The sequence below is a fragment of the Mobula hypostoma genome, chromosome 7 (genome assembly GCF_963921235.1).
Source record: "Mobula hypostoma chromosome 7, sMobHyp1.1, whole genome shotgun sequence".
Taxonomy (NCBI): domain Eukaryota; kingdom Metazoa; phylum Chordata; class Chondrichthyes; order Myliobatiformes; family Myliobatidae; genus Mobula; species Mobula hypostoma.
Window position 1 is genome coordinate 185,621,998 of NC_086103.1, and position 26,105 is coordinate 185,648,102.

General features: G+C 44.7%; 2 protein-coding genes across 9 annotated transcripts in view; one reads left to right on the top strand and one right to left on the bottom strand.

The window, feature by feature from the left end:
• lipt2 (lipoyl(octanoyl) transferase 2) overlaps positions 1 to 20,097 on the top strand; it is a 46,709-nt gene extending 26,612 nt beyond the window's left edge. For 2 of the 8 annotated variants that reach the window (XM_063054753.1, XM_063054755.1), the window contains exon 3: positions 691 to 1,504. In XM_063054753.1, the coding sequence (XP_062910823.1) occupies positions 691 to 905 (215 nt within the window). In that variant the 3' untranslated portion in view covers positions 906 to 1,504. Of the gene's footprint in view, positions 1 to 690; positions 1,505 to 3,762; positions 3,842 to 4,524; positions 4,677 to 14,768; positions 15,727 to 19,609 lie in introns of those variants that run through there. The other 6 variants (XM_063054752.1, XM_063054751.1, XR_010018777.1 and 3 more) reach the window with 5 other exon arrangements.
• Positions 20,098 to 21,115: 1,018 nt separating this feature from the next.
• Positions 21,116 to 26,105, bottom strand: part of LOC134349826 (uncharacterized) — a 35,867-nt gene continuing 30,877 nt past the window's right edge. The window contains exon 5 of the mRNA XM_063054749.1: positions 21,116 to 24,876. Within this exon, the coding sequence (XP_062910819.1) occupies positions 24,808 to 24,876 (69 nt within the window). The 3' untranslated portion in view covers positions 21,116 to 24,807. The remainder of the gene's footprint in view (positions 24,877 to 26,105) is intronic.

The window sequence follows — 26,105 nt, forward strand, 5'->3', positions numbered from 1 at the left end:
CTCCCTCCCTTTCTCCCCTAGTTCACAGGTCTCATCAATTAGATTTCTCCTACTTCAGCCCCTTACCTCTTCCACCTATTACCTCCTAGCTTCTCACTTCATTCCCTGTCCTCCACCCACCTTCCCCTTCACTTGGTCTCACTTGCTAGTTTGTACTCCTCCCCCTCACCCCCACCTTATTCTGGCTTCTGCCCTCTTCCTTTCCAGTCCTGATGAAGGGACTCAGCCCGAAACATTGACTGTTCATTCCCCTCTCTAGATGCTGCCTGACCTGCTCAGTTCCTCCAGCATTTTGTGTATGTTGCGCCTGGTCTGTACTTGATCTCACTAATGTAGAGGAGGCCGCTGAAAGCAGTTGATGAGGTTGGAGGAATCTTTGCCTCATCTGCAAGGGTTGTTTAAGACCCTGGATGGTGAAGGTGGTGTAGGGATAAGTGTTGCATTTCTAATGGATGCAGAGGAAAGTACCAAGGGATGGGGAGGGACAAGGGAAACCAGAGAGTCATGGAGGGAGTGGTCCCTGCATTACAGAGAGTTGAGGGGAAAATATGACTGATATGATCCTGTGTAGCTGGCGGAAATGATGGTGGATGATGTGCTGAGGCTGAGGCAGAGGCAGGTGGAGTGAACAGTGAGTGCCAAGGGAACGCTACCCCTCACCATATTCTCTGTCTGTCTCTCTCTCCGCAGGGATTCACTGTGGCAGATACATCACCTCTCATGGGTTAGCGCTCAACTGTAACACTAATCTCCTCTGGTTTTCACATATCACCCCCTGTGGTATAGAGGGGAAAGGGGTTACATCCCTGAGCAAAGTACTGAAGAGGGAAGTGACCATCTCCGAGGCGGTGGAGCCTTTCCTGGAAACATTCGCAGAGCAGTTTAACTGCATGCTGAGGCGCTAGACGCCATTCATCTCCAGGCCGACCATCTCTACAGATCTTCACCTGGCCTACAAGCTGTACTGTTTGAGGAGGCTTAAGATTTGTTGGTAGTCTTCAAGGAAGAGTGAAGCTTGGAACAGGACACAAAGACCAAGCATGTTATGTGTCCTGTTAACTGCTGAATCACACCTGCCCCCCCCCCCCCCGTCAACCACTACTTGGAACACTGTCAACGTGAGGATGGTGCTGGATGCTGATGGTTTTGATCCAAAGTTCTTCAGAAGTGAATCAGAATCAGGTTTATTATCACTGATATATGTTGTGAAATTTATTGTTTTGTAGCAGCAGTGCATTGCAATACGCTGCATTTGTTGGTTATTTATCATTTTTAATCTCCAAGGTTGAAATACTTGAACCAAATTAAACCATTTGAAGATATCTTGGTGTGCTGTTTTTTTAATAAATGAATTCTCAATGGGCCCCGCTCATGCATGTTTGGGGGACTTGTGGGTGGCATGGTAACTTAACAGTAAGAGCAGGGCTTTACAGTACCAGTACTTTGGGTTGAATTGCCACCACGGTCTGTAAGGAGTTTGTACGCTCTCTCCGTGACCACGTGGGTTTCAGAATGAGAAACGGTTAATATCACTGGCATATGTCATGAAATTCATTGTTTTACAGCTGCAGTACATTGTAATACATAATAATAAAAACTATAAATTACAATGAATATATGCTATCTATAAAATGAGTAGAACAAAAAAAGGATAGAAGAAAAAGGAAGCGGCGTAAAACCTGTTGCTTGCGATTTGTTGAGCATTACAAGAACGAAACAAGAGAAAAGAAATATGGGGGGGGTTGAGAGAGAGAGAGAGACGGGGAAGGGAGAGCGAGTGTGAGAGAGAGACTGACTGACTGACTGACTAACTACTGGCAGAAGAAAGAAAAAATGCCAATGTGTTTTGTTGCTCTTGTACCAGTTTGCTAAATCCACTGAATATCCATAGATAGCAGTTAACCAATCAGAGAGACTCCATTCACATAATGTAATACCTGCACTACAATCAAGTTGTTAGGTTGTTTAATTGTTATTCCAGATCTGATGCAGCACAAAGAACACACACACAAGATAAAGAACACAATAATGATTTAAAAATCACAATAAATGTAAACACATAAGTTAGCTTGTGTACACATATTGATTGTATGTCTATAAGGTGGTGCTAGGCTGTACGTAAGGTGGCTGGTGGGAAATAGTAAAGTAGTGGTGGAGTTATTGGGTGTAGGTGTTGATCAGCCTTACTGCTTGGGGAAAGTAACTATTTTGGAGTCTGGTGGTTCTGGCGTGGATGCTACATAGCCTCCTTACTGATGGGAGGGGACTAAAGGTCGATGAGCTGAGTGGGTGGGATCCTTCATGTTGTTACTGGTAACTGCAACCACTGGAAAACTCTTAGCAATTACATGTACACAGATACAGTACTGCACAAATATCTTGGACACATATATATAGCTAGGGTGCCCCAATAATTTTGCACTGTATTTGTCAACGTGCAGTGGAGAGCGATTTTATAAATCTGACAGGAGCAAAGGGCGGGTGGGGGGGGGTGCATGGCAGGGATGCAGAGACACCCAGCCCTGAGACACCAGACAAGGTTATTTGATTCAAAACAATTGGTTTATTGATCATCACAGAATGTCTCTTTTTTTTCTGTTCCTTCCCTTCTCCCTTTCCCTTTTCCCAACCATGTGATTCCTCTCTCCCTGCCCCTTTCCCACTCTCGGTCCACAATAGAGATCCATGTCAGAATCAGGTTTCCCATCACTCACATATGTCATGAAGTTTGCTTTTTGCAGCAGCAGTACAGTGCAGTACAAGAATACGTGTGCATAAGTCATGGGCAGCCTAGCTGTATATACGTGCCTGAGACTTTTGCACAATCCTGTAATTATATAAAAAGACAAACAAGCATAAGATATTTAAACTACAAGGAAAATAACAATTACACAGTCTAATCCAAAGGGGATGCAAGCAACTGCAGGTGTGGGAATCTGTAGCAAGAAGCAAGCTACTGGAGGAACTCTGCGGATCAAGCAGCATTTGTGGAGGTAATGAGAGTGTTGTCCCTGTAATAGGCCTCGGGTATGTTGAAACTCAGCAGTGGGAAGTTAAAGGAATGTCCTTAACTAAAATGGCACAGTGAACAACGCTGTACTAATAATGTTCTAAGTTCATTTACATGCACAAGATTTGGCGGGTGCTGGAAATCCAGAGCAACACAGGCACAAAATGCTGGAGGAACTCAGCAGGCCAGGCAGCATCTGTGGAGGGGAATAAACAGTTGACATTTTGGGCTGAGACCATTCACGAGCATTCTAGGTTCATTAGGAGGGCCATTAAAATCACTTAATGTATTGCTTGGGTTTTTTCATTTGTAGATGAATCATAATTAGGTGGGCATATAATGCCACATTCATAAACTGCTGATGTCTAAGTGAAAATATCCTTAATGTTCTGGGGTTTTTGATGAGGGATGCACTGAGTATTTACAGGTCGAGATTAGGCATTTCTCGACAGGAGCTGGTGGGCAGTTTTCTATCCTGGGCAGCAAGTTGTGTTCCCCTCGTATTAGCCATTTCCACCCTGGGAAAAAGTCTTTGCCTCTCCACTCGATCTACACCTCTTATCATCTTGTACACCTCGATCGTCTCCTCTCATTCATTTTCACTCCACAGAGAAAAGCCCAAGCTCACTGAACCTCCTCGTGGTTACTAGGATTGTGAAAAGTGGTGTCATATCGTACAAAGCTCTGAAAGAGCAGCTAACATCAGCACCATATCCCTGTCCACTCATTAAGCTGTTTTCATCCCTTTACAGGTTCTTTGCATCGTCCTGAGAGTTCAAACAATAGCCTCGGCGAGACCTCTACAGCCATGGAGATTCAGTGTGGAAATGGGTAAGGCCGACCAAAAGGGCTCTGGTGAAGTTGTGTAGGCCAATCTCTTGTACAGTTTAGTAGTAGTAGTAGTAGTCATACTTTATTGATCCCGGGGGAAATTGGTTTTTGTTACAGTTGCACCATAAATAATAAATAGTAATAAAATCAATAGTTAAATAGTAATATGTAAATTATGCCAGTAAATTATGAAATTGGCTCAGGGTGTCTGACCCTCCAAGGGAGGAGTTGTAAAGTTTGACAGCCACAGGCAGGAATGACTTCCTATGACGCTCTGTGTTACATCTCGGTGGAATGAGTCTCTGGCTGAATGTACTCCTGTGCCCAACCAGTACATTATGTAGTGGATGGGAGACATTGTCCAAGATGGCATGCAACTTGGACAGCATCCTCTTTTCAGACACCACCGTCAGAGAGTCCAGTTCCATCCCCACAACATCACTGGCCTTACGAATGAGTTTGTTGATTCTGTTGGTGTCTGCTACCCTCAGCCTGCTGCCCCAGCACACAACAGCAAACATGATAGCACTGGCCACCACAGACTCGTAGAACATCCTCAGCATCATCCGGCAGATGTTAAAGGACCTCAGTCTCCTCAGGAAATAGAGACGGCTCTGACCCTTCTTGTAGACAGCCTCAGTGTTCTTTGACCAGTCCAGTTTATTGTCAATTCGTATCCCCAGGTATTTGTAATCCTCCACCATGTCCACACTGACCCCCTTGATGGATTGCAGAAGCATTGATGAATTCCAACCATGGCATCAACTTCAGAGGACGACGGAGACGGGAGGTCATCGATGGTCTCTGCTGCACTGAGAGCCAAGGGCCCAAGTAAGTAAGTCCACTCGATCTATGCCTCTTATTACCCTCCCGCATCTCAAAGATACGAAGTTTGGTAGATTAATTAGCCAAACTGTAAATTGCTCCTAGTGTGTAGATGAATAGTGGAATCTGAGATGAGTAGGAAGAATAAAATGGGATTAATGTAAATGGAAGTTTCATTTGTTAGCACAGGCTATTTGAGATGCAGGCATTGGGACTTCAGCTGCTGGCCTTCACACATGGCTTAGCTACTAAGCCCGGCGGAACCATTTGTACTGACAGAAGAAGGGGCAACGATGGGTCACTGGTACCTTAAAACCAGTTGCTTCGGGCAGAAGGGACAATGGTCGGTTCCTGGTGCCTTAAAACCAGTCGCTTCAGGCAGCTCATCTAGGAGAAAGAAAACTCTGATTTCAAGCCTCCACTCCCTTGCAACTATACCCACTCATGGGGAAGGCTTCGGGAGTAAACCCTGAGGAAAAATCCGGAGCTGAACTCTCTAAGGCAGTCCTACATTGAGGTCAACACTGACTGGAAACTCCTGCAACATCACTGGTACCAAACTGTATCAGTCTCTGGTGTTCCTTTGGGTTCATCAGCTACATGGAGAGGGGGAACCTGTTGCATGGCAACGGCTTGTTCTCCATATTTTGCTGCCCTGGCTTGCTTATCAACTTGTGGTGCTGTACCAACAACATAGACAGATAGGATGCAACATCTACGATTGACCCTGACGAATAGAGGGCTTCTGTCTCCGCTCTGCTGGTATTTAGCATGAGCTGAAGGACTGGTTTCCATGCTCGGTTGTAACATATGCATGAACCATCACCCTTAAGAAGGAAATATATCAGAGGAATATGAATTTAAACTATGTAGATCCCACATACTGTACCTCTGGAATGGGCAAAACCTTGGACATGTTTACAGATGTTATGTGTGCATATTCCAGAGGATGGCAGTGTTTACTGTAAATGACTGCGTATCACTCTGAATTATATGGAATCCCAGAAGAGTAGAGAATGGACAGGGCCACTGGTCACGTGTTTATGTCGGCTCTTAGAGAGTTCTCACGCTCGATCCCATTTCCCCATTTTCATGGTGCCTTTCATAGATTGGCCAAAGTTTCAAAATACTTGATTAGCTCTAAGGTTTAGTCACAGTGACAATCATTATTACAAAGTTTAAACATTAGGGGGAATACGGTCTCTGGGCAAGTGTCACAGAGACCCAGAAAAGTACAGCATAGGAACTGGCTTTTTGACTTATCTAGTCTCGGTTAAAAGCTGCCTACTCCCATCGACCCGCATCTACATCGAGCCCACCATACCCTTACCATCCATATACCTATTCAAACTTCTCTTAAATCTGATATCAAGCTCACGTACACAACTTGTGTTGGCAGCTTGTTCCACTCTCTCATGACCCTCTTGAGTGAAGAAGTTTCCCCTCATGTTCCCCTTAAACATTCTTAACCCATGACCTCAAGTTGTAGTTCCGTACAACCTCAGTGGAAAAAGTCTGCTTGCATTTACCCTATCTATACCCCTCATAATTTTGTACACCTCTTATCAAATTTCCTCACAATCTTCTACATTCCAAGGAATAAAGTCTTATTTTATTCAATCTTTCCTTATAAGTTAGGTCCTCCAGACACAACAACATCCTTGTAAATTTTTTCTGTACTCTCTCAAACTTATTTACATTTGTTGTAGGTGGGCAACCAAAACTGCCCACAATACTCCAAACTAGGCCTCGTCAATGTCTTGTACAACTTCAGCATAACATCCCATCTCCTGTGCTCAATACTTTGATTTATGAAGGCCAATGTGTCAAAAGCTTTCTTTACGACCCTTTCAATCCGTGATGCCATTTTTAATGAATTATGGACCTGTATTCCCCAGTCCATTTGTTCTACCGCACTCCTCGGTGCCCGACCAATCACTCAGTAAGATCGACCCTGGTTGGTTGTACCGAAGTACAACACCTGGCACTGGTTTGCATTAAGTTCCACCTGCCAGTTTTCCATCTGGTCCAGATCCTGCTGCAAGCCACGATAGCCTTTCTCACTGTCCACTACACCCCCAATCTTGGTGTCATCTGCAAAATTGTCGATCCAGTTAACCACATTATCATCCAGATCATTGATACGGATAACAAACAACAACAGACCCAGTACTGATCCCCGTGGCACTCCACTAGTCACAGACCTCGTGTCAGAGAGGCAAACATCTGCTACCACATTCTGGCTTCCCCCACAAAGCCGAAGCCTTCCTCCAATTTTGAATCTCAACCCACGGACCAGACATATCCTTTGTTAATTAATGGCATTGTGACCGCTAGATACAACGTGTTTCCCTACGCAAACATCTGTCACCAGCCCTTTCTCATTCCCTAATAGCAAATCAAGTACCGTACACTCTCTCTTTGGATGTTCTGATAAGGAAAACTTCCCTGAACACATTTGACAAACTGGATTCCATTTCATCCATTTACAGACTGGGAGTCCCGATCAATATATGGAAAGTTAAAATCACCTACTATAACAACCTTATGTTTCTTGCGCCTGTCTGCGACTTCTCTACAAATTTGTTCCTCTAAATCCCTCGGACTGTTGGGTGGTCTGTAATATGACCCTATTAATGTGTTCATATCTTTTTCATTTCTCATTTCCATCCGTAATGCGAGTTCTGCATTCTGTCCTGACTGAGCACTGCCTTAACATTTTCCCTGACTAGTAACGCCACTCCTTGTCCTTTAATCCCTCCCATTCTGTGGCGCTAAAACAACGGAACGCCGGAATATTGAGCTGTCACTCCTGCCCCTCCTGCAACAAGTGTCACTAAAGGCTACAATATCATAATTGCAGATGTTGATCCATGCCCTGAGTTCATCTGCCGTTTTTATGATACTTCTTGCATTGAAATATGCACAGCTAGTACATTCGTTGCACCATGTTCAATCTTTTAACTCCTGACTTTTGTCTGAGGTCTTGCCAACCTCTATCTCCACTAACTGTTCTGGCATTCTAGTTCCCATTCCCCTGCAATGCTAGTTTAAACCCCCTCCTCCAAATGGAGCACTAAAGGCTGATTTATACTTGTGCGTACTAGCTTGCGCTGTAGCCTACGCAAGTGGGCTACGCCATTGTGAGCATTTATACTTGTGCGTTGGTGTCTCTGCGTCTCTCTGCAATTCACCGCCAAAACGCTAGTTGGTGGTGGGGTTTCTATGCCACTGTGTTGAAACTCAACACGAAGAAACTCAAACTTGAAACAATGGTGACTGAAACTGAAGGAGGGTGAATTTTAAAAAGGCAGATGCTGGAAATTCAAGCAACACACACAAAAAGTGCTGATGAATGCAGCAGGCCAGGCAGCATCTATAGGAAGAGATACAATCGACGTTTTGGACCGGGACCCTTTGTCAGGACTAACTGAAAGAAGAGATAGAGATTTGAAAGTGGGAGGGGGAGGAGGAGGAGGAGATCCAAAATGATAGAAGACAGGAGGGGAGGGATGGATCTGAAAGCTGGAGAAGGGAGAGGATCATGGGACGGGAAGCCTGGGAGAAAGAGAAGTGGGGAGGGGAGCCCAGATGGTGGAGAGCAGGCAAGGAGTTATAGTGAGAGGGACAGAGGGAGAAAAAAGAGAGGAAAAAAGGGGAAAAAAATATAAAAAATATATGAAGTAAATAAATAAGGGGTGGGGTGTGAAGGGGAGGAGGGGCATTAATGGAAGTTTGAGAAGTCAATATTCATGTCATCAGGTTGGAGGCTACCCAAACGGAATATAAGGTGTTGTTCCTCCAACCTGAGTGTGGCTTCATCTTGACAGTAGAGGAGGCCGTAGATAGACATATCAGAATGGGAATGGGACACAGAATTAAAATGTGTGGCCACTGGGAGATCCTGCTTTCTCTGGCGGACAGAGCGTAGGTGTTCAGCGAAACGGTCTCGCCAATATATAGAAGGCCGCACCGGGAGCACCGGACACAGTACATCACCCCAGCTGACCCAGATGGTGAATTTTCTGTGCTTGTCCGGCCACTGAGAGACATGGACAAGGAAATGCATTTCAAATATTTTTGGATGTCGGCGGGTAGATTTAACGATTTGGTTCATCATCTCCAACCATTTATTTTGCAGCAGTGTATGCACAGTATACTCAGAGACTGGCAATCACCATTCGAGTTTTAGCTTCAGGTGGAAGTCAACAGGCTGTAGCAGCTAGCTACAAACTGGCGTCAAGCACAGGGTCCTCCATAATTTCGGAGGTCTGTAAAGCTTTATGGAAAGCATTGCAGCCAGAGTTCCTTCCCTGCCCTTCAGTCGCCCAATGGGAAGCTATTGCAGTGTAGGAGGAAATGCGATGCTACCAAGCGGACCAATCACAGTTGTTTGGTCTGCGTCGCCGCGACGCATAGTTACATTTTGGGAGAGGTGTGCGTTAAGGCTACGGTGTAGGGTTGGCGTAGAGTACGTGGCTACGCCGCACCTGCGGCGTACATTTGACGCACAAGTATAAATCAGCCTTAAAGAACTAGCAAACATTCCTGCTAGGATATCAGTCCCCTTCCAGTTCAGGTGAAAAGCATTTCTTCTGTACAAGTCCCACCTTCCCTGGAAGAGAGCCCAATGATCCAAAAATCTTATGTCCCACCCCCCGATAACAACTCCTTAGCCATGTATTAAACTGAATATTTCTGGCCTCATTAGCACACAGGAAGCAATCCTGAGATCACAACCCTGGAGGGTCCTGCCCTTTAATTTAGCACCTAACTCACTGAACTTACCTTGCAGAACCTCGTCACTCTTCCTACCTATGACATTGGTACCCACGTGGACCGCACCCTCTGGCTTTTCACCCTCCCACTTAGAATGCCAAGGATTCAATCTAAGATGTCATGGACCTTGGCAACCAAAAGGCAATATACCATCTGGGAATCTCATTCTCATCCACAAAACCTCCTTTCTGTTTGCCTAACGAATGAATCCCCTATCACCATAGCTCACCATTTACCCCCCATTTCATTCTGAGTCACAGAGCCAGACTCAGTGCCAGAGACCTGACTGCTGTGACCTTCCTCAGCTCAGTCATTCCCTCCCCCGCCAACATTAGACAAAGTGATATACCTATTTTTGAGGGGGATGGCCACAGGGTACTCTTCACTGGCTGTTTAACCCTTTCCCCTTCCTGACTGTTACCCAGTTTCCTGTGTCCTGCACCTTGGGTGTAACTACCTCTCTACATGTCCTTCCTATCACCCCCTCAGCCTCCCGAATGATCCGAAGTTCTGTATTCCAGTTCCAACTTCTTAATGTGCAGTGTTAGAAGCTGCAGCTGGATGCACCTCCCAAGTGAATTTGTCAGGGACACTGGAAGTTTCCCTGCCTTCCCACATCCTGCAAGAGGAGCATTTCACTCTCCTGCCTGGCATTTCTACTGTTCCTGACTAAACAAATATGAAGAAAGAAAAACAATAAACTGTGGGGAGAAAAAAATCTGTACTTACAGCTCTTTAGCCTTCTCTCACTGAAGCCTCGAAGAGCTAAAGCTTCAAAACCCCACTGTATCTCTGACCACTCCAATGATGGTCGCTCCTCTTGCCCCTGCCTTACTTCAATTTATTTTTGTTAATCAGTCCTGAATGCTGATTGGTTGTTGCTCAAAGCACCAAACTGCTCCAAGTCGCTGCCATTTTGACTCAGTCGATGAACCTGAGTAAGCCATGATCAGACTTCAGATCTCAAAGTGTATCCTGAATTAAAACACTGGCTGTTTGAAGTGGAGTCTGTGCAAAGGTAGGTACAAGTTTGGGACTATCTTAGGCAGATGAGAATTGGTGGTTGATTATAGTAATTTTAAACTTGTTTTGATAGATATTTATTAATCAAGTGTGTTAAGAGATATGAAACACAATGTGTACATTCAACAACTAATCCTCTCTATTTTTTAAGGAGATACAAATTAAAACAAAAGTGCACCTTGGTTTGTTGGATTTAAAAATAATTGAATAGGATAAAATAGTAATAAGATATAAGGGATCTTTTATAAATCACACTGTGTGACTATGACACCGGGACCCTGGTTTCTGAGCTCCTTCATAGTTACTGTTGTGGTAGTCACTCAGACAGCCACTGCCACATGGGAGGAATTCACATACTGTCCAAGGAGAGTTGAGTTAAATATCCGGCAGGTTGCCATGCTGGTGTGCTCTGCACTCTCCCTCAATATCAAACACAACATGGTGTCAGAAGTAGTTGATCATCAATGAATTGGTGCTACAGATCAAGTGAGACCTCTGATGCTCCTTAATGGCCTCCAGTTCAAGGGGTAAGTAAGAGGAGGTGTGAGGTTGCCGTGTGGCCTCAACAAGGTAGAGGTCAGTCCACAAGAGGTGCTACGGCACCACACCTTATCTGTCGGTTTGATGGTGAGGTTGGGATTAGTGCGGACAGAGTGGAGAGCAGTGCGTTCAGAGGGAATGAGGTTAGAATTAGAGAGAGGAGTGTTAGAAGTCGGTAGTTGCCTCGTCAGCAGTTAGGGACTCCTTACCTTGTTAGCTCATGTTCTTGTTATTTATTGCAATTTATTTATCTTTGCATTTGTACCGTTTGTCTTCTTCACTCTGGTTAATCTTTTATTGATCCTGATATAGTTTCTATTCTATAGATTTGCAAAGTACGCCCATAGGAAAATGAATCTCGGGGTTGTATGTGGCTATATTTATGTACTTTGATAATAAAATTTACTTTGAATATTGAACCTCAATCATACAAACTTCTGCTAGTTCTCCCCTCAGCCTTCAGATGGGGGAGAGGGGGAGGGAGTCACTCCCGGTTCGGCTATGACTCAAGTACAGAGTGAGAGACACTGAAGCAGGTCGATAGTTCACAAACTTTAATGTGAACAGTGTTAAAGGGAAAATAAACCAATAAAACGCTAGGCCAAACAGGGCTGTTAACTAAAACTCTCAAATGGAAAACGAAGCCTACATTGTGGCTGAAAAGAACATCTAAATATTAAACGAATACCACTAGTCTTCAGAGTCAGTTGACTCGACAGTACAATTTCTCAGGCAAGGCCGAATGCAAACAGGCAGTGAAGCGTTGCTGTGCTGTGCCCAGGTCTCGACAAATGCGATGATGGAATGAATGGAGTTGAATACTATCACAATGAAATAATAACTAGCTGACACGTGCATATTCACGAGCACAATTGCCGTATCTGCTACGCTGCCGAATCTGTGGTTGTGACAGTGAGAGGGAAGGAGAGGGGGGAGGGTGGGAGAGAGGGGGGAGGGAGGGAGAGAGGGTGGGAGAGGTGGGGGAGAGAGGGAGGGAGACAGGGCGGGAGGGAGGGAGACAGGGTGGGAGGAAGAGAGGGAGAGAAATTGACTTTTTATTGTCAAACACAAGTATGTGTGTGACCAGGTCTAATGAAACACTTGCAGCAGCATCTCAGGCATCAGATAAACAGCATTCATAATCAAAATATAAACATAAATTATACACAAATTTCACATGTAAGCTATTCAAACATTAGCATGAGAGATTAAGCAGATGCTCAAATTGATGAGCAACACACATAAAACACGGGAGTGATTCAGCAGGTCAGGCAGCATCTATACAAGGAAATAAACAGTTGATGTTTCAGGCTGAGACCCTTCATTGGGACTGAAGAGGAAGGGGACAGAAGCCAAAGGGAGGGGGAGGAGTACAAGCTACCCGGTGATAGGCGAGACCTGGTGAGGGGGAAGGTGGGTGGGCTGAGTGGGGGAGCTGTGGTGTAAGAGGCTAGGAAAGGAAAATTGGAAGAAGTGAAGAGTTGAAGAAGGAATCTGATAGGAAAGATGAGTGGACCATGGAAGAAAGGGAAGAAGGAGGGGAACCAGAGAGAGGTGATAGGAAGATGAGAAGAGACGGGGCGAATGTGGAACCAGAATGGTGAATGGAAAAAAGGAAAGGGATGAGTGTCAAAACCACTTCTGGAATATGGTGTTATTTGTCCTCCATTGTGAAAGTAGAGGTCATGGACCAATATGTCGAAATGGGAAAAAGTCTGTTTTCCTGGGGCATGTTGTGAGCCTTTATGAAGGATTGTGGCAGATGGAATATAGTGTAGGGAAGTGTATGGTCATGTACTTTGTTGGAAGGAATAAAGGCGTGAACTATTTTCTAAATGGGGAGAAAATTCAAAAATCCGAGGTGTAAAGGGACTTGTGCAGGATTCCCTGAAAGTTAACTTGTGGATTGAGCTGGTGGTAAGGAAGGCAAATACAATGTTAGCATTCATTTTGAGGGGACTAGAATACAAATGCAAGGATGTAATGCTGAGACTTTATAAGACTTTGGTCAGATGACTGTTGAGTTTTGTGAGCAGCTTTGGGGCCTTTGACTAAGGAAAGATGTGGAGTTGGAGAGAGTTCACAAAAATGATTTCAGGAATGAAAGGGTTGATGTATGAGGAGTGTTTGGTCGCTCTGGGCATGTACTAGCTGGAGTTTAGAAGAAAGAGAGGAGTCGGGCGGGGGAGGATTTCATTGAAACCTATCGAATATTGAAAGGCCTAGATGGAGAGGTTGTGGAGAGGATGAAGGTCCTGCTGAGCCTGAGGAGACTGATGGAATGGGCAGTTGGTGTGTCCAGTTGGGATTTGAGGGGCTGATGGAATGGGAAATTTGTGAGGGTCCAATTGAGGTTTGGGGGGCTGAAGGAATGGGAAATCGGTGAGGATCCGATTAGAGTTTGAGGGGCTGATGGAATGGCCAATTGGTGATGGTCATTTGGGGTTTGAGGGGTGGATAGAATGGGCTGTCTGTGAGGGTCCATTTGGGATTTGAGGAGCTGATGGAATGGCCAATCAGTGAGGGTCCAATATGGGTTTCTGTGGCAGATGGATGGTTGTTTGTGAAGGTCCAGTTGGGTTTTGAGGGGCTGATGGAATGGCCAGTTTGTAAGGGTCCATTTGGGTTTTGAGGGGCTGATGGAATGGCCAGCTGATGAGGGTCCAATGGGGTTTGAGGGGCAGATGGAATAGCTAGTTGGTGAGGGTCCAATTTAGGTTTAAGGGGCAGTTGTTGATGGTTTGTTGGGGTTTGAGGGGCTGATGGAATGAGCATCTCTTCTGATGTATTGAAGTCAAATGCTCGTGCAGTGAGGACAGAATTGTTTTAAATATGTCACATGAACTTTAGCATTGAAATTAAATTGAGAGATTGTGAGGTCGTCTCTGTAGAACAATCTGGTTAAGTGAAAATAATCATTTGTTCTAATTGTAATACCCTGTTAAGAGCATGTTTCATTGTGTTACCACAGTTACGCTGTTGGGTATTTCATTTTCTGCAGGATTTCTGTAAAACACAGTCTGTTCTGTTAATCAAACTTTACAGTCCAGTATTTTGGTTTGTGTTAAGATAAAGTCACTTGATCTGCGTAGGAATGTTGTGTCAGCCAATCAGGTTTGTCTTGATAACATTCTGGCCAGTGAGATGCCATGGAAAATTTGAGAGAGATTGGCAGCGTCAGATTTCTAGGAGAACATGGATTGGTTTTGGGTTCTTTTGCGGGAGTTCGGGGAGGAGTGAGGAGTGGAGATAAGCACAATGGAAGACTCTCGCGGAAGGGCAGACACCGTTGTAAGAAGTTCTTTGCACAGACAGATGGTCCCATGGAAGAAGTGCCAACACTTCTGAGTTAGCCAATTAATTTGCAATGGACTCCGAGGAAAATTCAAATTATGGCTGGTGTCTTTCATGCCATGAGTAATTAAAGTGAAGCACCTGATGTTTGACTCCATTTTGCCTATGTACAGAGTGTTGTGTCTATCCCCCTAGTGAGATATGTCACCACCATTTACAAATGGATTGGAGGTCATGACATCACAAGATTCCTTTGAAAATTGTGTTATTTACGATGAGTTGGTAAATTTCAAAGTCATGAGGACATGACTATTTTTTAGAGAGGGGAGAGTGTAACGCCCTGGTTGAGATTTTACTGCTAATGTTGTAGGTTATTTCATTTAATGCCTTTCTGTAGAAACAATGTGTTGTGCTGGTAGTTTTTGGGTTACCATTAAAGATAACAGGTTGTCATGTTCATGTTTAGAATGTTGTGTCATGTAATCAGGATGGTGGAATTGGGAGAAGGTTCTAGAGAACGCTGGGTGAAGAGTTTTCATGATGGACACTGAGGTGGGTTGAGCTTTACCGGCAGGAGATGGTGAGACAAGAAGCTCAAGAGAACCGGCTACAGGATTTGTTCCAACGAGGATGTGTGATTCAATGGAGTCTTAAGAGGGCAAATCCTACTGGTGATCGGTGAATAGGAGTTGTCGCCATAACTACAATGGACACATCAGCTTTTGGAAGATCTGAGCTCCAACTTGTGCACATTTGACTGTTTTAATTATGATGGGCCCTTTTGTTTTCTTTCTTCTCTAACAATGGTTTGGTTAAGTTAGCATTTATAAATAAACTTTATAATTGTATGCAGTATACGATCTGTTATTTCTTGCCAATGGGCAATTGCATGAGGGTAGTATTTACAGTATTGACACAGATCGGGATTTGGGTGTGTTAGACATCAGAACTTCCTGGTTTTGGTGGGACCCAAGTTTTATTGATCCTAGACATATGGAGTCTGAGAAAGGTGGTGTTTTCACTGCTGAGTCCGTTGGCTGTTAGCGAGGGGCTGACAAGCCACATCTCTAGAGACATCCAATAAAAAGGAGTTTCAGTTACAAGAAACATAAGGTTGTGATAGGAGATTTTAAATTGCCATGTATTTACTGGAACTCCCAGACAGTAAAAGGGCTGGATGGGAAAGAGTTTGTCAAATGTGTTCAAGGAAGTTTCCTTACTCAGTACATAAATGTCCCAACGAGAGACAGTGTGATGCTAGATCCCCTATTATGGGTTGAGACGGCAGTTGACAGAGGTTTGTGTAGGGGAACACTTAGCATGTAGTGATGATAATGACATTAGTTTCAAGGTAATTATCGAAAAGGGTTGATTTGCTCCTCAGGTTGAGGTTCTAAATTGGAGAAAGGCTGACTATCAAAAAGGTTCTAGTTCTTTCCCAACGTATATGACAAATAAACTCTTTGCGGGCTTCCAGCCGTGTACAGGTATTCATTTTAACCAATGTTTCGATGATAAACTCTGCCATCTTCTTCATCCCTGAAGAAGATGGCAGAGTTTGGCACTGAAATGTCAGTTAGGATCAATACCTGTACCTGGCTAGAAGTCTGAGAAGAGTTTATTTGATGATATCAGTAAGGATTTGACAAATGTGGATTGGGACAGGTTGTTTTCTGGCAAAGGTGTATTAGGTTCATGGGAGGCCTTTAAAGGTGAAATTTTGAGAGTACAGCATTGTACTCTTGTGAGAATAAAAGGCAAGGATAACAAATTCAGAGAACATTGGTTTTTGGGAGATGCATAGCATGTATAGGCAGGCAAGAAGAATTTCATGTAACCTGTGTAACACCCTGGCTAAGATCTTTATTGCTGTTGCTGTAGGTATTTCATTTAATAGCTGTATAATTTCATGACTCAATGAGTAAAGTTTAAAGCAAACACCAGAGATTGCCGATGCTGGAAACTTGAGTACTGTACAGTTTGTTGGAGGAACTCTGCGTGTTGAGCAGTGTCTGGGGAAATGTAACAGAAACATAGAAAATCTACAGCACATTACAGGCCCTTCGGCCCACAATGTTGTGCCAACCATGTAACCCACTCTAGAAGTAATGGAAAATAGAAAAGGTGAGTCAAAAGGGCAATTTTATGATAGTCATGGGAGATTTCAACAAACGTGTCGATTGGGAAAATCAGTTTGGTAATGGATCTTAAGAGAATTAGTTTATTGAAATGCCTACAAGATGGTTCTTGCTTAGTCAGGCCATGAAAGGATGTGTGGAGAAGGGAGGAGATTGGGACTGAGAGGGAAAATGGATGAGCCATGATAAAATGTCGGCAGACTCGATGGGCCAAATGGCCTAATTCTGTTCCTATATCTTATGGTCTTTCTGTAGAAGCAGTATGTTCTGCTGGTAGTGTTTGTGATACTGTTAAAGGGCTGTGATGTTCAACTTAGGAATGTTGGGTCAGCCAATCAGGATAGTAGAATTGGGAGAAGGTTCTAGAGAAAGTTGGGCAGAGAGGTTTGTGACAGACACTGGTAGGAGTGGTGGTCTTTTCAGGGGAGATGGAGAGAAAAGATCAAAAGAATTAGCTGTAGGATTTGATCCAGCTGGAATGTGCGATTCAGTGGAGTCCAAGATGGGAAGTTCGACCAGCGATTGGTGAATAGGAGTCGGCACCATGAGTAAGAGACACATTCAGCTTTCGAAAGGTATGAGCTCCAGCCTTGTGCACATTTCCCCTTTAATTTTTTTCTTCAATAACTGTTTGATTAAGTGGACATTTATAAATACTCCTTCTTTATAATTGTGTTACATAACCTCATGGGTATCTTGTGACTGTCTTATGACCATGATGTAATTGAGTATCTTGTGAGCATGATGTCTTGTGATGGTGGGGTGATGTAATTTCCCGCCAGTGTGAGGTCACGTAATGTAATTTTCCTGCCAATGTGAGGTCACGTGATGACATGTTCACAACAGGTATAAAAGGGAGACCCCTGTTGTGACACAGTTAGTTTTCAGTTGAGTTATTGTTCGGTTCGTCAGTTACTCCGTTATGCTGTGTACTTGTCAGACAGCCTCGCACTGCTGAGGGACACCATCGCCTACGTGTAGGACAGGGGGGTGATCGCCTGCCTAGTCAGCTTGGACCAGGAGAAAGCCTTCGACTGGATATCGCACACGTACATGGCAGACGTGCTCTGCAAAATGGTATTTGGGGAGGGAATCCGGAATTGGATCAGACTGCTCTACACAGACATCCATAGTGCAGTCCAGGTCAACGGGTGGGAAACAGACAGCTTCCCCATCAGGTCTGGAGTCAGGCAGGGCTGTCCCCTCTCCCCTGTCTTGTTTGTCTGCTGCATTGAACCCTTTGCGGAAGCCATCAGGAGGGATGAGGGCATAAAAGGGGTGACGCTGCCAGGCAGTGGAGGGACCCAAGTGGAAACCTCCCTGTACATGGACGATGTCACCGTCTTCTGCTCTGATCCAAGGTCAGTTCGCAGGCTGATTGGCATCTGCAAACAGTTTGAGCTAGAGTAGGGAGCCAGGGTCAACTGCACGAAGAGTGAAGCCATGCTCTTCGGCAACTGGCCCGAACGATCCAGCGTCCCCTTCACCATCAGGTCTGACCACGTGAAGGTGTTGGGGATCTGGTTCGGAGGGGCTGAGGCGTGCAACAAGAACTGGCAGGAGCGGACTGCCAAGGTGAAACAGAAACTGGGACTGTGGGGAGGGTGCTCCCTGTCGATAACGGGCAAGAACCTGGTCATCAGGTGTGAGGTGCTCTCAGGGCTGCTGTACTTGGCACAGGTGTGGCCCGTCCCCCGCTCCTACAGTTCGGAAATCACCCGAGCTGGCTTCAGATTCGTCTGGGGATCCAAGATGGAGCGGGTGAGACGGACCGTCATGCACAAGTCCCTGGACAACGGGGGAAGAAACGTCCCCAATGTCGCCCTCACCCTGATGGCCAGCTTCGTGTGTGGTTGCATCAGGCTGTGCGTGGGTATCAGATACGTGGGTACAAAGTACTACTATGTGCCCAGGTTCTACCTGTCGCCCTGGCTACGAAGGATGGGTCTGGCCCCTTTCCCACACAACACCCCTGTCAGCTGGTCGTTGCCTCCATACCTGTCTTTTGTAGAAAAATTCTTCAAGGCCAACGCATTTGATCACAAAGCCATCAGACAGTGGTCGGCACGTAATGTCCTGCAGGCACTGCAGGAGAAGGACGAGATGGACACAGTGGGGTGGTTCCCTGAGCAGACCGTCCAGTTCATCTGACAAAATGCCTCATCGCCAGATCTCACCAACAGGCACAAAGACCTCACCTGGCTGGCGGTGAGAGGGGCCCTCCCAGTCAGATCCCTCCTGTATGCCCAGAACGTCGTCTCCGCACCCCGCTGCCCACGGGAGGACTGTAATGGGGTGGAGGCAGTGGCTCACCTCTTTGCACACAGTGGGTTCGCAAAGAAGGTGTGGAGGAGAATGGAAGGGACAGTGCTAAGATTCATGCCCAGCAGCTGCGTTACCGAGGACTCCGTGATCTACGGGCTGTTCCTGGGGACGCACATGGAGACAAACATCCGGTGCTGCTGGCAGATCATCAACTCGGTGAAAGACGCGCTTTGGTCTGCCCGAAACTTGGTGGTCTACCAGCACATGGAGATGTCGGTGACTGAATGCTGCCGATGGGCTCACTCTGGCCTGCAGGAGTACGTGCTGAGGGATGCACTCAAGCTTGGTGCGGCCACCGCGAAGGCCCGGTGGGGAAGAGCACAGTTTAAGGTTCATCACCCGTGGGAGTGGGAGGGGTCGGCTGAGGAGGAGACCTACCCTCATCAGCGGTGTGGACAGATAATCAACATGGTGCCCAAGGAGTGGGTGGAATTGCTAATTTGGGATAGTATTAGAGCCATTGCCTGCCTTTATTGTTGATAATTTTATTGTTAATAAGTCTTAACTCTTGACCAAGGGTTGAGAGTAAATGAATGGTTTATTGTTAAAATCTTTCATTTGTATATGAACAGAGAGTCAACGCATAATCTTATTGTAAATAACTTTATTGAATAAGGACTCAGAGTCAACACATGTTTTTTTCTTATATGTAAATAACTATTTTGTAATAATTCTGAATAAAGTATTTTTGGAGAAAAAAAAATTGTCTCATGGTGCAGTTTCGTTTTAAAGTAGAGTTTTACTTTCTATTGCAAGGTAAAATGGTTGGGCCGGCAGTTTCGCCAATCGCTGCCAGTTTTGTTTCATGCATCTTTGATTTACCCTTTTCTGTCTACTATTGAAGAGTGAAGACCTTACTAAAGTACGGGAACCTGAAGGATCAAATAAAGTTGGAGTCGTTCATCGGTTTCATAAAGGATCGACCTTATTGAGTCTTTGTTCAGAAATAGTGGCCTGCATCTGAGATAATTCGTGCAAGATCAGGAAGGTTTTGTGTAGCGTTCACAAGCCAGGAAAAGGTCAGTTCCTTTAAGTCGTTTTATTTCCTTCGTTATGAATCCTTTGGATGGGATCAGCAGTAACGTCACGTCTTCGAAGAAATCCGTTTCCAGCGAAGTCTCCCCTTAACGACTGTGCAAATCACTTGGACTTTCAAAGTTACCATTTTAAGACTGTGTTTGAATTTACCACTTTAAGAACCGTTCCAGAGTTGCTGTATAGCAGTTAACTTCCGGTTAAGTTAGTCATTTGAATACTTTTCACTATTCTTGAGCAGAGTTTAGTAAATGTTTATGTTTGTTTATAAAACTTGACTCAATTCTATATTCATTGTTACCGGTCACATGACAATTGTATGTGGTGTATGATCTGTTATTTCTTGCCTACAGATAATTGCACATGGGCAGTATTTACACAGTATTTGCTCAGATCAGTGTTCAGGCAGTTGAGACATCCCAACTTTCCGGTTTGGTGGGACCCAAGTAATACAGACCCTAGATGTACGGAGTTCAAGTAAGGTGGCTGCTTCATCCCTGAGTCCGGTGGCTGTTAGCAAGTGGCTTCTAGAGAAGCACGGGAAATGGGAGTTTCCCGTTCTCAGCTACCATGTCGTCTCACAGCCTGTCCTCCTTTCCAATCCCCCGCCCCACCCACACCGTCAGTTTCCCCCTCTTCCACTTACCCCATTACCCACACATTCTTCATAACAGGCCCCAATCTCTCCCCACTGCAATATCTCCCCTCCCACCACTGTTTCCATCTCCCCATTGTCCCTTCATTATCTGGTTCTACTCTTGACTTTCCTGTTTCTTTAATCCAACAGGCTGAAGTGTCAGTAGAGAAATGTTTCACTGACAGTGAAAATCACTTTGTATGTGTGAGGGCAGTTACCAAGGAGAGGGTAGAGCTGAAATTAAAGTAATAATTTTGGGGGAAGGCCCATCTAATGTATTGATACCAACACCATGATGTTAAGAGTTCAGTTTTCACAGGGTAATATGCACAGGCTGATATAGAAACAGGCAATTAGAGATTGGCTTGTGCAGGAGGCAAGATATTGAATGACACAAGATGAAGCGAGCAGTTCAATACTGACTGCTTTCAAAGAGGCGTGTGTTAGTCATGTTAGACAGGCTGAATTTAGGCAGGCTGAAAAGGATGGGAGGCAGGAAATTATCAGTGATATCAACAGGCTACTATTGATTGTCCAACATAGAAAGGACAGTCTGCCATCTTAGACCCGAATAAATAAGTCAGTCTATTACTGATAGACTGACTTATTAATTCAGGTCTAAGATGGCAGGCTGTTATAAATAGAATGATATAAACAAGGTGAGTTAGTAGGCTGAGGTAGACAGGCTGATATTGACGGCCTGTTGCAGACAGATGGATGTGGAGTGCCTGGTACAGATGGGCTGGCACAGGCGGAGAGGTGAAGAGAGATGTATCAATACATAAAGGCTGATGTAGACTGACAGGTAGTGTCGACAGACAGGCAGACAGAGGATAAATAGGGAATTTAGACATATGTTGCAGAGACAAATCGATGTAAACAGGTGGGAGTTGTCAGGCCAATATGGAAATGCCATGAACAACAAAGTTTTCCCTCAAGTTCCCTTTAAACTTCTCATCTTTTACTCTTAATGCATGAGCACTGTTGTAGTCCCACCTGCGGTAAGTGAGGAAACAGATTGGGTAGGTGTCAAAGGCAAGGACTCTGGGCACACAGTCTTGGTAGTAAAGGATTTTATTTACAGAAGGCAAACGTGGGAAAAGGGCAACTGAAGCAACACACACACTCGCACAAAATCACACACACACACACACACACACACACACACACACACACACACACAAAACCAGAACCACAACCAAAGGAAAAGTCAATACGATACCCTCCACCCCTTGACTCTGTGCAGGCATGGCTGTATGCTATTAGGGACAATAATCATTGCTCCCAACCCTATTCAATGCACAGCTCAAACAGTTTCTCCAGCGCCGTTCCATGGTTCTCAGCCTGGAGTGAAGCAGGGTGGTCCCTCGGAGATGGCAAAGAGAGAGAGAGCCCAGCACATGTGGCACCCTTTTAGTGCAGGAGGGCTGGAGGGTCCAGCTCAGGTAATTCACAGGATGCCAGCAGAGATAAACTGATTACAAAGGCCAATTGCCCGAGGCCAAGTACAAGGCTAATTAAAGGGGCCAATGGTTAGGTGTGCACTGATGGGCGAGGAGGGGTCAAACCTTGATTGGCAGGTGGTGTGCCTTCCGTCCAGGTAGTGGGCAGTGCTGTCCCGTGACAGTCACGACCCCTCCAATACACCACTCAACCTCAGCGGAAAAAGCTTCCTTGCATTTACCTTATCTATACCACTATAATATTGTATACCTCTATCAAATCTCCTCTCAATCTTCTACATTCTAAGGAATAAAGTCCTAAGCTATTCGATCTTTCCTTTTCAGTCAGGTCCTGCAGACCTGGCAATCACTTTAGCTGGCAGCTCGTCCCATACTTTTATCCATAAACTTTAGTTCTTGTCTCACCCACCCTCAGTGGAAAAAGTTTATATCTTGCATGGACCTGCTGCCCCAATATTAAAGGGAAAATAAACCAGGTTCTAATTCTGAGTTTGAAAACTACTATGTGCTTCCAATATGTCTATGCCCTCATGATTTTATATACCTCTGTGAGGTCACACTTCAATCTCTTACGTTCCAGGAAGAAATTGTCAGTCTCTGCGATCTCCCCTTGTAATTCAGGCAACTTGTATTTCACTTCGGGCAATTACTGCTGGGAGGTTGACAACACACCTCTTGCAGGTGGGAGTGGCCAAAGGTTGTGTCCCCCACAGGAGTGTTTCCCCCTTCCATTGGCAGGAGAGCTGGAACTTCTTCCAAGCAGAAACCTAGGCTGGTGTCTGGGCATTGGCCCTGCATGGCAGAGCCTACACAGCCCTGACATTCCCTCATGTTGAAGTGAGTCTGAGGGGAAGGCTGTGGAAACTGGAAGTTTATTTGCAGTATCCTGCTGATCAGGGGTCTTCTTAAAATGCTGACCACTTGTCCCATCTCTGCAATTTCACAGACAAGTCAGTGCCTTCAGAGATTGCTCTCCTCAGTGAAAAATGTTTAGATGGGGCAGAATTTGCTAGGTGTGTCCAGGATGGATGCCTGACCCAATGAGGTGACGTTGAGGTGGACAGGCTGACTAGAGCAGAGGCCATACTGGTTATACTACTGGGCAATGAAGTCACTTTCAAGAGGTTGAACATAAAGGGAGATCTCTTGAAAGGATGACAATCAAATAACTGCAGGTGCTTGAAATCTGCAATAAAAATAGAAAACGTTGGAAACACTCTCCAGGTCAGGCGGCATCCAATGAGAAGTCTCAAGTCTGAGACTCTTCGTCAGAACTGATTCTTTTCTACAACAGCTGTCCAACCTATTGAATATTTCCAGAATTGTCTGTTTTTATTTTGGATTTCCAGCATCTGCAACTTTCATTTCATCTCAAGACGACCACACTAGAACACAAAATGAACAAACTCCTGCCCTGGATGTGCAAAGATGGGTACTGCCCCAGCTTGGAGTGTTCAGTAGTGAACAAGGGGAGAGATGAAACAGCAGCTTTGGATAGGGCATGAATTCATCAGAATGATTAGGGATTGCGTCCCTGGACAGTTTATATAGTCCATTTCTAATTTACTATGTTGAGAACAGAAGGTGGAGAAGTCATTATGAAGTAACCTTTAAGACAATTGAAAGACTGATGCCGAGAATTGAGGATCTGAGTGATAAGGAAAGGTTGAATAGTTTTGGACCTTATTCCATGGCATAGGAGAATGAGGGGAGATCTGACAGAGCTATACAAAATTATGAAGAGTGTTAGATAGGCTTCCAATCCCACTCCTGGTGGCCCAATATCACAATGTTCGACCTCTCCCTGAATAATTAATAGTATTTGCATTAGGCAGGACGGCGGCATCTGGTCATCAAAATGGTCCTAAGCAAAGCTTTTATTCAATGTTTATAACTCCAATAAGGGACATCAATTCACTACAAACAACATTCATAAATATTTGTTTTCATATTGTTACGTACCCCGTAACTGGGTTGCCAAACCAGCAGAAATGGATCACTCAGTTGGAGTCTGGATTACTAGAACTAAGAAAGTTTTATTAAAGAAACAAGCAACATAGTACTCTAATCAAAAGGATAATGAATGCAACAGTTCAGCAATGATAAATATACATGTACACAGAATTAAGATAACAGGATCAATCAAGCTCTATCGTTGTCTCGGGGTAAATGACCAGTTTCAAAGTGACGCAAAGTTCAGTTCAATTTAGTTCAGTTCAGTTCGCAGTAATCGCTGCCGTGGCGATGGACAGTGTGGGGGAAGGAGAGAGAGAGCAAAACGAATGAATATTCAAGGCTTCCACACAGACCTTCGCAGTCAGCTTCCGGGCGAGTCCTTTGTGATGTCATCTGAGGTCACCGACCGTGACCCCTCCGTTTCCAGATACGACCGTTTCTCTGCGGTGAACCTGGCACCCAAGCGAGGGTGGACACATACCGGGTTCCCACCGATCGTGCCTTTCCACCCTGTGCGTCTATGGCCTGATACTTCCCACCGACTTGTGAGAGACGCACCGCTTCCAGAGTCTTGTTACCTCGGGTGTCGTGTGTGTCCTGCCTTAGTGAACCTGTCCCTTTTTATCCCCCTGCTGGGGTATCGCCTGTCCATCACTTCAAACAGTTCAGGGTTCAAAGGGGGAGCCACTCTTGACAGCTCTCTCTCCCGTCCCTTCATTACACATCTCCAAATCGCCTGTCCATCACTTCAAACAGTTCAGGGTTCAAAGGGGGAGCCGATCTTGACAGCTCTTCTTCCTTCATTAACATCTCCAAATGCTGCTCCATTGTTTGCCTTATCTCTCTCTCTCCTGAAGACAGGTGGCAGACCAACTGCTGATCCCACTGGTGCCAGCACAGGACAGCTACATCTTCATCTATGTGTATTCTTGTCACAATATGCAGACTCCTTCAATTAGTTTTTACAGCTACGTGGACCAACCATTGCTCTGAGCAGGAAATTTTTACGTGGCCTGAAAACTGCACAGCACTTTAAATGTCTTTTTGTAATATACATACTATAAGTACTCAGAAAGAAATTTGAAAATTCACATACTTCTGATTTTTTTTATTTATTGAATGGTATAATCAAATATAGTAGACAAAGACAATATTTCACGTTTCATGATCTCTCTCTGGCTGCGTGTTAACTATGGTCACAGAAACATTTCAGTTATTGTGTGGCTTGCGCTTGCACAGCTGAGAGGGAACACTGCAAGGCATTGTTCAAATTTGAAAAGTCGTGTTTCTTGATTGTAACCTCTAGTGAATTTGTATATCTCTCCCAGGACAAGTTATCTTCCCCAGAAAATGATCTAAGTTTGCACACATAATGCATCTATAATATATAATTCAAGATTTCTAAGCTTCAAAGTACATTTATTATCAAAGTATGTATACAGTATAAAACCCTGAGATTCATCTTTCCACAGACAGCCACAAAACAAAGAAAACCATTGAACCCGTTCAAAGTAAAACATCAACCCCCCCACCATGCACAAAAAAAGATCAAATCGCATAAGCAGCAAAGAAACGAACAAGTACTTTCTTCAGATACATAAAGGAAAGGCGAGAGTGGATATTGGATCATTGGAAAACGATGCTGGAGAAGTAGTAATAGGGACAACGAAATGGCGGACAAACTGAATAAGTCTTCACTGTCGAAGACACTATCAGTATGGTAGAAGTTTCAGGTGTCAGGGGTCATGAAGTGTGTGAAGTTACCATAACTAGAGAGAAGGTTCTTGGGAAACTGAAAGGTCTGAAGGTGGAAAAGTCACCTGGATCAAATGGTACACACCCCAGAGTTCTGAAAGAGGTGGCTGAAGAGATCCTGTAGGTATTAGTAATCACTAGTTTCTGGAATGGTTCCGGAAGACTGGACAATTGCACATGTCACTCCACTCTTTAAGAAGGGAGAGAAGCAGAAGAAAAGAAACTCTAGGCCAGTTAGTCTGACCTTGGTAGTTGGGGAGATGTTGGAGTGGATTATTAAGAATGAGGTCTCAGGGTATTTGGAGGCACAGGATAAAATGGGCCACAGTCAGCCTTGTTTTCTCAAGGGAAAAATTTGCCTGACGTCTGTTGGAATTCTTTGAAGAAATAACAAGTGTAGACAAAGGAGAATCGGTTGATGTTGTCTACTTAGATTTTCAGAAGGTCTTTTACAAGGTGCCACCCTTGAGATGCCAGCTATGAGCTTGTGGAAT